This window comes from Pundamilia nyererei, unplaced genomic scaffold (genome assembly GCF_000239375.1).
Source record: "Pundamilia nyererei isolate P.nyererei 1_Seehausen unplaced genomic scaffold, PunNye1.0 scaffold00044, whole genome shotgun sequence".
NCBI lineage: Eukaryota > Metazoa > Chordata > Actinopteri > Cichliformes > Cichlidae > Pundamilia > Pundamilia nyererei.
Genome location: NW_005187445.1, coordinates 577469 through 593615, shown reverse-complemented (window position 1 = coordinate 593615; position 16147 = coordinate 577469). Strand labels below are relative to the sequence as shown.

Below are 16147 nucleotides of genomic sequence, written 5' to 3'. Positions count from 1 at the left end.
TTTTAGAACTTAAAAGAAATGAGCCAGGAAGCTTGTTGTTCCAAAAAGTCAGAGACCAAAAATACTGTTCATATTTTCATCCATTTCTCTGAAACGCAGTGAGCAAGTCAGGAACCGTGGCATAATTTTGGACAGTGATCTCAGTTTTGATAACCACAACATTAAGGTTACCAGAATTGCCTTCTGTCACTTTAAAAATACATCTAAGGTTAGAATTTTCACATCTCAAACCAACACTGAGAAAATGTACCGTGCATTCATCTAGGTGAGATTATTGCAACACTATTTGCAGGCCTGTCTAAATCACCACTAGGACATCTTAAGCTTATCCAAAATGCAGCAGCCAGAATCCTGACAGGACAAACCCTCCACTGGCTTCCAGTACAATACAGAATCACCTTTGAAATTCTTCTATTAGTTCACAAAGCTCTCAATGGTTTGGCCCCCAGTACATCTCTGACAGTGTCTCCAACCCAGTCAGACCTCTCGGGTCATCAGATTCAGATCTTTTAACTGGTCCCAGAATCAGATCTCAGTCTACTGAGTGTGCGTTCAGTTACTGCAGTCCTGTTTTTTTAATAAAAGCTGCCTGCTGACTTGAGATCAATTATATCTGTGTGTACATCTAGAAATAGATTCAAAACCTTTCTATTCACACAGGCTAACAGTTTATATGCATTTTTCTTTTCTTTCATATGGTTTTGTTCTGTTTTGCTGGTTTCATTGCCTTAAGGGATTGTAAACCTACAGTTCTTAAATTTCTTTAATTTATGTGTTAAGCCCAATGAGTTTCAAGTGATGAAATGTGCTATATAAATAAAATGATCATCATCTGGCTGCTGGATCTCTTATTCCAATTTCAGATCCACAAGAGTCTACAATACTGGATACATGCAACATAAATGTCAAATAGATGGCCAGCTTTACAGTCAGACTAAAGCCTGCCCACCTTTTGCCGCTGCATCATGTTGAGCAGATCTCCAAAGGGTGACTCTTCTGGGTTGTCAAATGCCAAAAGGGCTAGCGTTCGCTCCATCTCTGTCAGACACTCTCGGCTCTCCTCCCCCTGCTCTGCCAGCTGTGTCTGAGCAAACTCCAGCGCTGACTCAGTTTCTCTTAGCCTGATTAACTCAATCAAATGTTGCTGCTGCAAGAGGGGAAACGAAGCAGTGAGTGTTGACGTTCAGGCTTTGTCTTGTCAAACTTTATCTAATATCACAATAACTTCCTTTTCCTGTGGGAGGAGAAAAAGAACATAATCTCATCACAGGCAATGGCAGGATAGGTTATTAGAGAAAATGCACTGCAAAGCAGAGCAGACCTACATCAGATGTCTTACTGTTATTTCCAACGTTAAAATTAGAGCCCTGCACAGCTTTTCGGAAACGCACCTGCAGATGAAAATACAGGTATCGATTGGTGTCGAGCAGCTCCGGGTGTAGGCTGTTAATGAGTGCAATAGCCTCCTGAATCTGGCCCTTCAGGATCATCTCTCTAATCTTTATCCTTTCATCCAAAGAATCCAGGTCCACACTCGGCTCGATACCAGACTCCATCCGGAACTTCTCTGCTGCCTCTTTGAAGCCCTCTTAAATCAAACACAGACAGACACAAAGAGATAAACAAGACTTTACAATTTGTAAATTCAACTTACAGGTTGTATCTTCAATCTATGCCTCACCTGTCACCAGGTAATTCATAATGAGCCGATTCATATCCGCCCTCTGTATGTGAACGTTGTTTAATTTGTCCATCCACTCTTCTTTTGTGATGTCCTCTGGCTTTTCGGCATAACTCATCATTGGATCCTGAAAAGTATAAAAATAAAAAAAACAAACAAACAAACAAACAAATAAATAAATACTGTAAACGTGAGCAAGACTGACACAGCTTGGTCACAGTTTGTACCTACACGAAGATCGACGGGACAACCGTGCAAATAAGACCAATATTACAAAACGAACACGCACAGAAATCAAACACGCAACGGGTTAAAAAGTAAAATTAATAACACAACATTTCTGATGCCTAAATTGGTTTTACACGATTGAAAATCTTGCTAAAACATAACGGGAAAATTCTCCGAGGCTTTCAAAACAAACCCATTTCCTCCTGAGCAATAGCCCTGACCAGTTAGCAGACAGCGAGCGTTTTCATGGCTTACCGTGCAAACACAAGGTCCGGCGATTATGCTTTCCTGCACGCGTTAGGAATCAATAATCAATAAGCACTGCTCAGCCCTCTCAGCGCTTTAGAAGAATAAAATAAAATCATAAACAACGGACACACGTTCAGGGTTTCCGCAGCTAGCTAACTAACCAAGCTAATGTGATAACCTCGCGATAGATGCGTCGGTTTTGCGAGCTCTTCGATTGGCGCTAGGTGTGACGTCACGGTTGCCGAGGAACAGTAACGGTGAGTGCAGTGGGAGATAGTGATGGGAATTCCGACTCTTTTTAGAGAACTGACTCTTTCGGCTCGTCTCACTAAAAAGAGTCGAGTCTTTCGACTCCCAACCGACTCTTCAGGTTGTTTTGTTGCTTTAATTAATTTATTATCAAGAACAATATAAAGTTATGCACAAAAGGAATTACAGTGGAACCCCAACTTATGAAGACCCCATTTAACGAAAAATTCAAGTTACGAAGGCACTTAACAGCAATATTTCTGCCCGTGGTACGGCAAAATGCCTGCGTAACGAAGTAGATGTCTGTGAAGGTTCTCAGTCATCCAGGTCATCGTTGTCAAAGGAGCTTGCAAAGAAAAGCGTCTGGACTTCTTTAAGTTGCTTGAAGACGTTTCACCTCTCATCCGAGAAGCTTCTTCAGTTCTAAGGTCAAATGGTGGAGAGTCCCAGATATAAACCTAGTGGGAGTAACCCCCCACAGAGGGACAAAAGGACCCCCTGATGATCCTCTAATCGCCTGAGCCAAGGTGTGAAACTGGGTGTGGGTCCCAATCAGCCAGAGTTTCGGGTGTGTTCATTGTGAAACCTGGCCCTGGGCCATCTGACCTCAGGAATTCGCATGATAAGGTGGGGCCAGGTTTCACAATGGTGAACCTAAATTTAAATTTAATTTAACTATTAAAATTTTCAGCTTATCCTTTTAAACAAATTTAAAGTGAAACAACACAAAACACTGAAAACCACAACATAATTAAATATAAATTAAAATATACAAAACAAAAAGAAGATGCAAAAAGAAAGATCTGTCATATAGGCCTGCATGAATAAACTTTCTGAACTAAAAATTGTTGTGGATGATTACGCTACCTTTCTAATATGACGTTGTTGTCCCTGGCTCTCTTTCTCTCTCTTTCCCTCCACACTGTTCCTGTGCTACTGCAAGTATAACTACTGCCCCTCCCCCCTCTGCTCAGCGCTCGCGAGGAGCGAAGCGGGAAAAAAGTGCGAGAGAGAGAGGGTGAGAGAAAGAAGAAAAAAAACACAGCTCCCAATAAGGAGTTGGATGGCGTCGTTCACTTCAAAGACCCGGCTCTAAGAGCCATTTCGTTCGCGACCGACACATTACTAGTGGATGAACCAACCGGAACTACTGATTAAATGAAAAGTCGGACAGCATTTTCTTATTTAATGCGCCCATAGGTTCAGTTTGAAATTATACAAACATTTAGAGGAACAATACAGGCAAAAATAAAGAAAAGATGGGCAGATACATATCATAATATAAAAATATTAACTTGTGAAATCAAGCCCCTACCTCATTTTTAATCCAACAATCAGAAATGCTTTTCTTAGCTCACAGGGCATTGAGTTTTTACCTCGTTATAGTCTGAATTGTTGTAAGAATAGTGTAATTGGTTTATTATTTGTATTTCTTAAATACTTAACAGAAAATTATAAGATAAAGGGCCCACTTTTTAAAGTGAAATAAATTTTCCTTCAGATGTAGAATGACCGTAATACTAGTCTTTTTGTGTTTTCCCTGAATTTGTCACTTATGTTTAAGTTATTCAGTTATTCTCTTGTGTCTTGCTTCCTCTCTGATTTACCCTCCTGTGTTGAGTGTGAGGCTCAATCTGTATACACTATGTAGTCCTGTCACCCCGTTGTCAGTTTACACATTTTTACATACTATTAGAGTTAGAGTTCTGTGCTTTGAACTTTAGGTGTAAATTATTACAATTCTAATTATTTTTGTTATTAAAATGACTATTTATTACAAATTTGTCTTACATTACTTCCTTGTTTCTTGATTACTAGTAATGACGGGTCAACTGAGAATTTAGCAATAGTAAACTGCTAGTAAATTGTGGACTTTATTAATATTTATTAAAATACTAATATGTACTAATATAATAAAATTCTGTTATGAAAATAAACTATAGGAACAAAAATTTAAAAAAGAATATGTGTTCTGTGTGATTGGTATGGGAAATGCAGTTTATTTCATGTGTCTGTATCTGACTTTGGGTCAGTTGCTGTTGTTTTAAATGTTATAGCTGTCTTTACTTGACTATATATGACATTTAACTGAGTACAGCCTAAACACAGAGTACTGTTCCTCTTCTTGGAATGAAAAACAGCTTCTAACACTTCTTCTTTAAATACCGGAGCTCCTCTCTGTCTAAACATTTGTGTGTTCCCTCCCCTTTGGACTTGCACTTTAGAGATGGGTGTAACCAAAATGTGGTGAAGTGTATTGCGCAAACACGATTCTTACATCCAGTGGTTAGAGCAGTTTAAGTTCTCAGGAAACGAAACTCACACAGGCACAGACGCTGAGAGGTGAAATGGCACAGAAAGGAGTTCAGCTGCACCCAGAAAGCTTCTCTTGTTCAATCTGTTTGGATATACTAAAGGATCCGGTCACAATTCCCTGTGGACACAGCTACTGCATGGACTGCATTAAAACCCACTGGGATGAAGAGAAGAAGAGAATCTGCAGCTGCCCTCAGTGTAGGCAGGCCTTCACACCGAGACCTCTCCTGGTGAAAAGCACAATGTTAGCAGAGTTAGTGGAGGAGCTGAAGAAGACCGCACTCCAAGCTGCTTCTGTTTATCAGGGCTATGCTGGTCCTGAAGACGTAGCCTGCGATCTCTGCACAGGAAGAAAACTAAAAGCTGTGAAGTCCTGTTTGGTGTGCCTGGTCTCTTACTGTGAGCAGCACCTTCAGCCTCATTATGATGTGGCTCTTTTAAAGAAACACAAACTGGCAGACCCCTTCAAGAGGCTCCAGGAGAACATCTGCTCTCTTCACAGTGAGGTGATGAAAATTTTCTGCCGTACTGATCAGCAGAGTATCTGTTATGTCTGCTCTTTAGATGAACATAAAGGCCATGAAACGGTTTCAGCTGTAGCAGAAAGGTCTGAGAGGCAAAGAGCGCTCGAGGTGAGTCGACTGCAAATCCAGCAAAGAATCCAGCACCGAGAGAAAGAAGTGAATGTGCTTGAGCTGGAGGTCAGGGCAATGAGTTTCTCCGCTGATAAAGCAGTAGAGGACAGTGAGAAGATGTTCACTGAGCTGATTCGTCTCATCCAAAAAAGAAGCTCTGATGTAAAGCGGCAGATCAGATCCCAGCAAGAAACTGAAGTGAGTCGAGTCAAAGAGCTTCAGGAGAAGCTGGAGCAGGAGATCGCTGAGTTGAAGACGAAAGATGCTGAGCTGAAGCAGCTCATAGACACAGAGGATCACAATCTGTTTCTGCACAACCATCCTTTACTGTCACCACTCAGACAGCCTACAGACTCATCTAGCATCAATATCCGTCCTCTGAGGTACTTTGAGGATGTGAAAGCAGCTGTGTCAGAAACCAGAGATAAGCTACAGGATATCCTGAGTGAGACATGGTCAAACTTCTCACTCATAGTCACTCAAGTGGATGTTTTACTGTCAGTTCCAAAACCAGAGCCAACGACCAGAGCTGGATTCTTAAACTATTCACGTGCAATCACCTTGGATCCAAACACAGCAAACAAATGGCTGCTCTTATCAGAGGGGAACAGAAAGGCAACATTAATGAAACAACAGCAGTCTTATTCTAATCATCCACATCGATTCACTGCATGGTCTCAGGTTCTGAGCAGAGAGAGTCTGACTGGACGGTGTTACTGGGAGGTGGAGTGGATAGGGATAGGATCTCACATTGCAGTCGCCTACAAAAATATTGGCAGAGCAGGGTGGGGGGATGAATGTAAATTTGGACGCAATGAGAAAAGTTGGGCTTTGAGTTGTCACGAAAAAGCATATGAATTTTGGCACAACAACAGCCACACTTTCATCTCAGGTCCTCACTTCTCCAAAATAGGAGTGTACCTGGATCACAGTGCAGGCATCCTGTCCTTCTACAGTGTATCTGAAACTATGACCCTTCTCCACAGAGTCCACACTAAGTTCAGTCAGCCGCTCTATGCTGGATTTTGGCTTTTCTCAGGTGTGAAAACCACTAAATTCTGCAAACTCAAGTAGAGAGGAATCTTTCATTTGTAGTGGCTTTAAAGTTGTATTTTACCATTACTTTCACACTTCATAAAGATCAGCTTTCAATCAAACATACAAGCTCTTGTATGCAATTAGCTATTATGCTATATGGAAGGTTGTTTCTGCCACTGAAAAACAACATCCATAAAATAAAACCTTGGGTTATGTATACTTCCTCAGTGGCAGAAACAACCTCCCATAGGCTGCTGCTCTGCATGATTATTTTTATTTACAAAACTATTTCTGCATATGACATTGTAAACTGCTTTACATATTTGCCAAAAAATTCTTTCACTTTTGCCTTGAAAATAAAAAGCACAGTGTTATATGAGAGCAACAAATTTACAAGAGTATAAATACAAATGTTAAGTGAAACACAAAATCCGAACTGTAACTGAGATGTTTGTTTCATTTTTGAATTTGTCTCCACATATGTTGCATTTCTTAATTTTTTTTCACTCCTGTATACATGTTGTCTTTGTCGCCCTCTTAATGTACAGTTCACTTAAAACCAAACATAGCCTTTGTGTTTTGTTTCTCCAACATTAGTTTGACATTAATGGTAGAGTTTCCTCTATGATCTTTCAGTGCTTACACTACACTGTACATGTCTACTTTAGAGACATTTCTGAGACTGAGCTGCTTGAGAACATTTTAGCCATGGATGCAAAAGCACATGGACCGTGCTACAGTTTCCTTTTTCATGTGATGGACTGAACACAGGAGGTATCTGCTTTTGACTATGCAGAGATGAATCTGATCCCATTTCTGTTTTGTGATTTCACTGAAGTTTGCTCAACTTTAATTGTCAGGATATATGTTTACTCCAGCTCTCATGGTGCAAAGGAATGAAACAGACTTATCAAATGTGCTTCGATTAGGTGCACAATGTGAAGTTCATCATTTTTCTTACAAATAAACGCGTAATGACAAACATGAACAGCTGTGCTTATTTGGAAGACACAGAATGTTTTGTAAACAACTTTATTTTGTATAAAACAATATTGAAGTCATGTCTTGACCCTGTGCAGTGTGTGGACGCTGTGCACACAATCGCCTCATTCACTGCAGTAAACATGCACGCTAGTTCACATGACTGACTCTGTCTCCATGGTTACATTATATTGTATATTATTAAACAGATTCCAAAGATACCGCCAAAGCCCTCTGCAGCTGTAACACTTTCACTCTTTGTAAATTATTTCATATTTTTGACAGTTATGAAGAAAGGACATGTTTTTTAAGGTCATACACTAGGCGGTTGCTATGGTGGTTGCTGTGGGCTAGGGTGGATGGCGCGTTCAATTCCTCATGTTAGCCGTCTGCCTTTGGAGGGCTGCGTTCCATTTCAAAGTGGCGACTGTCTGCTGTAACTCGAATTCAAACCCAACTTTGGTCTTTAAGAAAAGGCCTTTCATAGCCATTCACAACATACACAAACCTTTAAAGTATCTGATATAAAACAGAAAAATGAAGCAACTAGAGGTTTAATGATGAAGACTTGGGGGTCTGCAGTTCTACTGAATTATAGAATTGACTGAATTGGAGTTTAGAATCCACTTTTTTAGACTGTTACCGTTTCATTGTTCACCTTGTTACCTTGTTATATCATAAATAAGGTTTATCTATGTGAGTTTGATGAACTATGTGATGGTGTATTTTTCCAGTGTTAGTTCTGCTCGCTATTGTGCAGGTAGAATATGGTAAGTGTTCATAGTAATTCATAGAAATTCAAAAGCTGGCTCTATCTCCACCCCTTTAATATTTAATAAACTCTTAATTACAGTTAGAGTGTGGCTGGTAAAGATGAAAAGACATACAGAATGTAAAATGTCTGAGTTTGGTGATATTTGTGAGTAACAAACAAACCAAATAACTGACACCAAGTAACCAGGTAGTTAGAACTGGATGGCAGCACGTGTTTAGAGTGACTGCTTTATAGTTACTGTAGTTAGGTGAGTATACTTACCAAAAGCAGAAGCACACAGATGAACAGGAATCAGATGCTGAATGTTGCAGGAACATGCCCTTGTGTGGTGGTCACTGAATGCTGCTCTGTTCTTTTGTCACTTGTCTCAGTCCTTCTGGAAGTTGGCATGTTAGACAGTCCAATAGTGATATCCTGTCAAAGATATCTACAGTCAAAGTTGGATGTTCATTTTTGTCTTTTAAACATGTTCCTGTATTTAAAAGTACTCTAATTTAAGGCTCAAATGGCTCTCTAAGCCATTTAAGAAAATGTAGTTTGTTTCCTGAGCGCAGGGCTGCTGCAGCTTGTGTTTCCCTCAGAGTGACTGACCTGGGTTAAAGATGGCAAACAGGATTTAAACGGAGAGTGATGGACACTTAGAAAACCGCACAGCACTTTATAGGCGAACCCACTTTATGAGCAGCTGATATCCAATCACCGGCACAAGGCTTTAAAACCTCCGCTGAGTTTTAGCTCTCAGTAGAGTTTAAACACTGGACATAATTCACTCAGGTTCTGTCTGTTGGGTCACATTTACTTCACTGTTTTATTTACAACTGAGAAAATCAGTTTGGCTCAGATTACAGTTAAGTTTCATAACTGCATAATTTTACTGAAATTTAATGTCTCACTGGAGCACATGTTAGACTGAACCATCTGGTGCTCATTATGTGTTGGATTTTTTTAACCGTGACTTTTGAATTTAAAAAAAAAATTTATGCAAGGAGGAACGAGAAGGTGAATTTCCACCGAGAGGAGCAGCCTCGGATACTGAAAGACTCCAGTCTGTCCAGAAATATTACATTATCTGTTTGTTAATAGTTATTCAACTGTAAAATAAAAATAAATGAGGTTAATATATGATTTGTGAGGTGTTTTGTTTTGTTTTTTGATGTTGGTGTTTCGGTCATGTTACCTTTAACTCTCAAAGGCTTGTTAGAAACTATGAAACACATTGTGCAGACTTCTGGATGTTAGAAGAGAACTAATACTGCTCATGAATGAGACTAAAGGCAGGAAGCTGTCCTTTATAACTAAACATGTTAATCACACCTTCACATGTATATCATAGTTTATTATATAGCAGGTGTATTTCAGTAATAGCTGATTTATTTCAGTATAGTGGTGTACAGTCACACACCTCACGTGGGCATTATGTATGATACTCCGAAACTATAATTTAAACAACAATTTTACATATATGATCTTAAAACAGGACACAGACACTGTAATTGCTGACCTCATATCAAGTGTGTATGTAGACTGAGTTTATGTTTGACGTTTGTTTTATATCCAATCTTAACTCTCAAACATTTAAACAGCAGCGAGTCTGCAGCTGAGAGAATACAAACTTAAACTGGTTTGATTTTTAAAATCAGCAGGAAGTGCCACATTTTCACTCAGTCTTTTATTTGCTGCATGTTTTAAGTGTTTAAAAGGGGGAATGATGGAGGAATGTGTTGTAAGTGAGCATTGTGCTGTAAATCTCTGCACAAACAGTGTGTAGCATTGTCAATTTGGTTATTGATTATTCACAAAATCACCAAATGATTAATTTGGTGATTTCTTAAATGTAAAAATTTTATTATACTTGATTCTAATCTGCTGCTGAGTCTCCTACTCTGATGGAAATGCAGATAACACAGAACACAGATGACGAACACCTGTTCAACCAATCACATTCATTCATTCATTCATTCACCCAATCCGAAATCATCAAAGCAATTTTGCAAAGAGGCTGTATCTTGACAATCCGACCAGATATCTGAAAAAATAAACCACTACATTCTCGGCTAAAAAAAAAAAATTAAAAGCGTGTTTGCTGACACACAAACAGTTTTTTTCAGTACAGTTCAGTTAGTTTCTACATGCCAGGGTTGCTGGTGTGCAGAAACGGGGCCACCAGGTCAAAGTTTTGACTCGATCAGCGATAACCCCGCCCCCTGAGTATGACGGGCCACCCTGAAAGATAAAACTAATTCATGAACAGCCAGGGGTCAGGACTGCCAAAATGAATTAATTAAATACATCAGTAAATAATTAATTAAATGTGTCAATAATTAATTAATTAAATATTTATTTAATTAATTAATTCCAATTTAATTTAATTACACATTTAACTAATTATTTGATGGTGTATTTAATTAATCCATTTAGTCACTCCTGGCCCTCCATAGAACTCAGTATCCATTTTAAATCTTTCTTATACAACTTCCAGTGGGTAAATTAAATGTAATATTTTTTAAAGGAACTCCCTTTTTAGCTTTCACGACAAATGCGGAGCTGCACATCTTTCCTCTAGCATCCTCCCCGTCGTGCACGCGCACGTCGGGTCGTCGTAGGGTGGTGGGGGGCGGAGCCAGCGGACTGCTGCACTGTCCATGGTTGTGTAGTGGGAGCCAGAAAGGGTCCGGATACGTGCGAGGAGATGCGGCCATAGTCACGCTGTACTGTCTAAAATCATAACCTGCTGGGATCGTTAGCTTCGCAGCGCATTAGAGCCTACTGAAAGGTGAGCCTCCTCCTGCATTTCCATTATTTCCTTTCTTCCTCGACACTCTGGTCCTTGTCCTTGAAAATAACTGCTGACGATCCATTCCTGTCTTGCATCAAGAGCAGGCCGGGGAAGCGAACCAACATGGATGCTGTGCGCTATAGCAGTGCTGCTGATGCTTGCACGGAGATTATGCATCAGCATCGTACCCAGAGTCTAATCCTTCCTTTAGACATCTTTTGGAGCGGGATGCGATTCGTGACGAGTGGAAATTTGACAGCCGTTTGACTGAACATGTAGTTTTTGATGAAAATTTAAGAAATTAGGCATTATAGGGCTTCAAACAGCGTAGTAGATGTTGATTTGTGTCGAGATGACACCCATTTGGAGGCTTCTGTCTTCTTTAAAGAGTGTGTTTTCTGGTCCTCACCTGATGAAGCCTGTGCTGTTGCAGTGCGTTGTCTCTATGGGTGTCAGCTGCTGATTTACTTAAAGCAGCATATGCATCAGGGGTCCTGCCAAGATGTCACACCTTCAAAAATCAATAAGGAGAATTTATCTCCTGCTGAAAATCTAAAGTTTATATCATCAAAATAAAAAAAGGAGAAAAAATCACTATTTTTTCCCCCTTCCCAGGACTTTTTTCCCCCATATATTTCCCACACAGCTGGGTGTTTCTAGTAAGTACTGGACATCTGTATTTCATCCAGACAGCACAGGACCAGCTGTTGCCTGCCTGCAGCAGAGAGCATGGAATCACAAGGGCCTCACTTTAGTTGAATGAATGTACATCCTGGTAAAACAGTCCAAGCAGTGCCTCTTAATTTTGTGCATTTCTGTGTGCAGCCTGTGGACGTGAGGCATCATGAGTGAGCAGCAGAGGCAGCGCTCTCTGTCCACCGCGGGTGAGTCTCTCTACCATGTGTTGGGAGTTGAGAAGATGGCCACGACGGACGATATAAAGAGATCTTACAGGTGAGGCTTTACTCTGGTCACCTGGCTTAGCTCACAGAAAGGTCTGATAACCTGTAAAGCTGACTGTGATGCATTCTGCAGGAAACTGGCGTTAAAGTTCCACCCTGACAAGAATCCCGACAATCCAGAGGCCGCAGATAAGTTCAAGGAGATAAACAACGCCCACGCCATCCTGAATGACCCCACGAAGCGTAACATTTACGATAAATATGGCTCTCTAGGCCTATATGTGGCAGAGCAGTTTGGAGAGGAGAATGTTAACACTTACTTTGTCCTTTCTAGCTGGTGGGCAAAGGTAAGACAGGATCGTTTACTGTTTGCTCTTGTACAACCTTTTACATCTGTTGTCTTAACCTTTATTTCATGAATCTGTTTCCTACAGGCTCTGTTTGTATTGTGTGGCCTGGCCACTGGCTGTTACTTCTGTTGCTGCCTGTGTTGCTGCTGTAACTGCTGCTGTGGAAGATGTAAACCACGGCCTCGAGAGGGCCAGGAGCAGGACTTTTATGTGTCCCCTGAGGACCTGGAGGCTCAGCTGCAATCTGATGAGAGAGGTGAGAACGAGCACAGTTTTGTTTGTTTTTTTTCTTCTCACAAGTACGTTTTTTTGTATAGCACTTATAAAAATAACAGTGCTACAAAGAGTGTCACAAAAACACATAAATCACACACACTCAAAATCCAAAAAAATCTAACTCTTGCTGGAAATGGGTGGGAACAGTCTGCAGGCTCCTGCCTGAGGATCTCAGACTACACTTGGGGTGTTATGGGTACAGCAGCTCCAATATGTTTTCTGGAAACAGGCTGCAAAGAGCTTTAAATGTAATAAGAAAAATCTTAAAATCTCTTCTAAAACAAAGAGGAAGCCAGTGCAAAGTCATTCAGGCTGGTGTATTATGTTTGCTTTTCCTGTAAGAAGTCTTGCTGCTGGCTATTGAATCATTTTTATTTAAGTATTTTAATTAATAGCATTGTACATTTTACACCTTGCTAGTGTTTGATTGGACCCCTTTTGCCTTCAGAACTGCCTCATTTCTCTTTGGTATAGATTCCACAAGGTGCCGGAAGCATTCCTTAGAGATTTTTGGCCATATTGACATGATAGCATCACATAGTTGCTGGAGATTTGCTGGCTGCACACTGGGTACACTAAACACACTATTATATTCAAGAAACCATATATTTTGAGATGATTTGGGTTTTGTGATTCCTGGTGGACTAAGCCAGTTGAAGACAAGTTCACTGTGGTCATAGAGTCAGCAGCACTCAGGTAGGCTGAACTACAAGGCAGCATGGAGCTACGCTTTTACATTGTTTATGCCAAATACTGACCCTAGCATCCAACTGCAGCAGAAATTAAGACTCATCGGACCAGACAATGTTTTTCAGTCTTCTATTGTCCAAGCTTGGTGAGTTTGTGTGAATTGTAGTCTCAGTTTCCTGTTCTTAGCTGACAGGATTGACAACCAGTGTGTTCTTCTGCTCCTGTAGCACATCTGCTTCAAGGTTCATCATGTTATGCTTATCTGTATACCGGTACCTTGGTTCTAAAAAGTGTTTATTTGAGTTACTGTTGGCTTTCCCTCACCTCAAACAGTCTGACAATTCTTATTTGACATCAGAGAATACAGAGAACTGCTGCTCACCGGATATTTTCTCTTTTCAGACTCTTCACTGTAAACTATAGAGATGGTTGTGTGGGAAAATCATAGTAGATTAGCAGTTCCTGAAATGCAGTTAAACGGGTGTACCTAACAATGTGTCCGGTGAGTGATTTTTCATCTGACAAGCACTTGAAATATTCCTTGTGTTTGTCGTACAGAGGCTGGTGGTGAACCTATAGTGCTGCAGCCGTCAGCGACAGAGACAACCCAGTTAACATCAGATGGGCACCACTCCTACCGCACCGACCCCGGCTTCAACTAACCCTCCGTTCCCATCGATCCTGGCCTGCGGTCCTGCCTGCTTCCCTGCTCCACCTCAGTGAGATGAACGAAAGGGGCAAAACATCTTTCCACTTCAGAAAGAGAGCCATGCGGAGGTGAAGGGGACTAGTAAGCATGGCCCATGAAAGGAACTAATGAATTCGCATCCCTTACACCTCCCTCCCTGATCGGTCCGCTACGTATTTCCCCGCCAGTACGAGAAGAAATCCCTTTTATTTCTTCTTTTGTATCTCTCAGCCTTTACTCACACAGGTCGCCTGCCCTACCTTACCTTTCCCATAGTTTGCATTATGGTGTAGCATGCACTGTTTGGAAAAAAAAAGGTCTCCACGTTTTCTTTAATCCTTTGCAACATTTTTACTTTGCAAAGCCCATCATGCAGGTGCAGTTTTTTCAAATGAGTACAGTACATGAGGAGGGGATAAAGTTTACCAGATGTTTTATGCTAAAGGAACAGAGAGCCATGGCTCAGGGAGGTGCTGGTTGGAGAAGTGCTCGCTGGCTTAGGTGGTCGGTACCATCATCAAACCTCCAAGAACTAAGTTGTCATACATATTTACACTTTTCTCGTGTGATTCGCAATCGATATTCTTTCAGTTGAAAATGCCACCTGATGTTGTCAGACCTGCAGCGTGGTCTTTAGTGTGCGCCCCACCAGAGTGTTTTTAATGTCAATCATGAGGTTATTAAGGCACAGAGCTTTATTTGCAGACAGTTTGCTATAGATTTCTGCTGACGTTAGAGTTTCTGCTTTAGTTAGTAATTCGCTTTGGCATTTTCCTTCCTTCTGAAAGCCCCTCATCGCAGGACAGACTACTTCCCCCTGTTTTTCCTGCAGCACTGAGCAGGTTGTTATAATTGTTACTTTACATTAATGCATATTGTCTTTTAATGTATTTTAAATCAAATATGGCACATTTCAACCCCATGGTACAGTTCACTGTTGTTTCATCATATCACCAGCTACAAATTGACGATGACACTGGATACATAAAGTAAAAAAAAAAAAAAATCATACATAACCAACACGTTCTTATCTCAAGGAGTGATATAATGTTGTTTTGTCAGATGCCATAAATGTTTCCAGGTTAAAGATAAAATGTCCTTTGGTGACAGTGCCTTAATGCAATGGCCATAGTTAATCCGTGAAAGTTAATAGTCTGGTTTTAGACACCTATGAAGTCTCTGTTAGGAGGCTGAAGGGGTGGAGGTGCATAAGTTGTAGTTTTGTCATGGAGGAGACCCTGGTTTGGTTCTTGTTTGAACTTATGTATCATGGTTTACCAAGTTGAAAACCAAAAAGCAGATTCAGAGAGCTTTAATTTTAACATAAATGTAAGCAGTCCAACAGAGAGCAGCGATTAGAGCACAGGGAGTCATCTGCTTATCTCGTAGAGATGAGTTCACAGACTGGAGAGAGCACTTTGGCAATGAGTAAATGGGCTCTTTTATGTGCAGGAGGTAATGAGTTGATGGGAAACAGGTACACCAACCTGCCGCTCAGCAAACAGTGGAGAGGACACACCTCTAGCTTGCTCGTGCACGGAATCCTACCAGGGACTGAGAGAGGCCATGGCGCTTTGTGTTTTTCCTCTTTTCATTTTTGCTTTCACTCAGTTAGGTTTAAGCCCTAAAACTACTTGGTTGGCCTCCCTTTAAAATAGCAGCCTTGCTTGATGAAGTTGGAAGTGACAGTTCTGTGTCACCAGTGCCATAACCCGGTGCATCGTGAGCTGCCACCAAAGGACACCTTGTGCATAAATGAGCCTCGGCTTTGACAAAACAGCGTTATCTGACACCCGACTAATGAGAATGGGCAGATGAAACAATAACATTTCAATAGATTGTATTTATTTTATGGTGACACATCCAGTCTCTTCTTCTCTTCTGTTTTCCTGTCCTTACCTAAGATTTGTACTAATAGTAAAACTATTTTTTAGAGCTACTGCAGCTCACTAAGACTGAGAGACATTTATTTTATGTTAGTTTTATTTTTCTGCTACGTGAAGCCAAGGAGCTCCAGGTAATCCAGCTGGCTCTGATGAGAACTGCTAAAAGGTAGAAATAACAGATATTTATCAGCAGCAGTGCTGGTTAGGAGGGTGACATGTTTTTAACTCTAGATAAGGTTTAGGGAAAAAAACATGTTACACTCTTCTGAGTTATTATTATAAAAAAAATAATTAGCATGGAGGATTTCTATTTTCAACTCATTCCTGTGTTTTGAACTGTCCGATGACTTTGATATTTTGTCCGATGCTGTGTGATCGTTCCTCATTGTCGACTTTTCTGAATCCATGCTCATCAGGCATATCATCT

The 16147-nt window shown here is 40.7% G+C and overlaps 3 protein-coding genes across 3 annotated transcripts in view; 2 read left to right on the top strand and 1 right to left on the bottom strand.

Moving 5' to 3' along the window:
* Positions 1-2390, bottom strand: part of LOC102194618 (glucose-induced degradation protein 8 homolog) — a 6863-nt gene extending 4473 nt beyond the window's left edge. The window contains exons 1-4 of the mRNA XM_005731607.1: positions 2165-2390; positions 1682-1808; positions 1392-1588; positions 950-1147 (exon numbers count right to left, since the gene is read on the bottom strand). Coding sequence (XP_005731664.1) covers positions 950-1147; positions 1392-1588; positions 1682-1802 — 516 coding nt within the window. The 5' untranslated portion in view covers positions 1803-1808; positions 2165-2390. The remainder of the gene's footprint in view (positions 1-949; positions 1148-1391; positions 1589-1681; positions 1809-2164) is intronic.
* Positions 2391-4686: 2296 nt separating this feature from the next.
* On the top strand, positions 4687-7374 carry LOC102194325 (tripartite motif-containing protein 16-like). The gene has a single exon (XM_005731606.1). It carries the CDS (start codon positions 4756-4758, stop codon positions 6430-6432), a length of 1677 nt encoding a protein of 558 aa, XP_005731663.1. The 5' UTR covers positions 4687-4755; the 3' UTR covers positions 6433-7374.
* A 3388-nt stretch (positions 7375-10762) lies between these two features.
* dnajc5aa (DnaJ (Hsp40) homolog, subfamily C, member 5aa) lies at positions 10763-14840 on the top strand. Its single transcript, XM_005731605.1, has 5 exons — positions 10763-10925; positions 11754-11882; positions 11964-12177; positions 12265-12436; positions 13705-14840. Exons 2-5 carry the CDS (start codon positions 11773-11775, stop codon positions 13806-13808), a joined length of 600 nt encoding a protein of 199 aa, XP_005731662.1. The 5' UTR covers positions 10763-10925; positions 11754-11772; the 3' UTR covers positions 13809-14840.
* The last annotated feature ends 1307 nt before the right edge of the window (positions 14841-16147 follow it).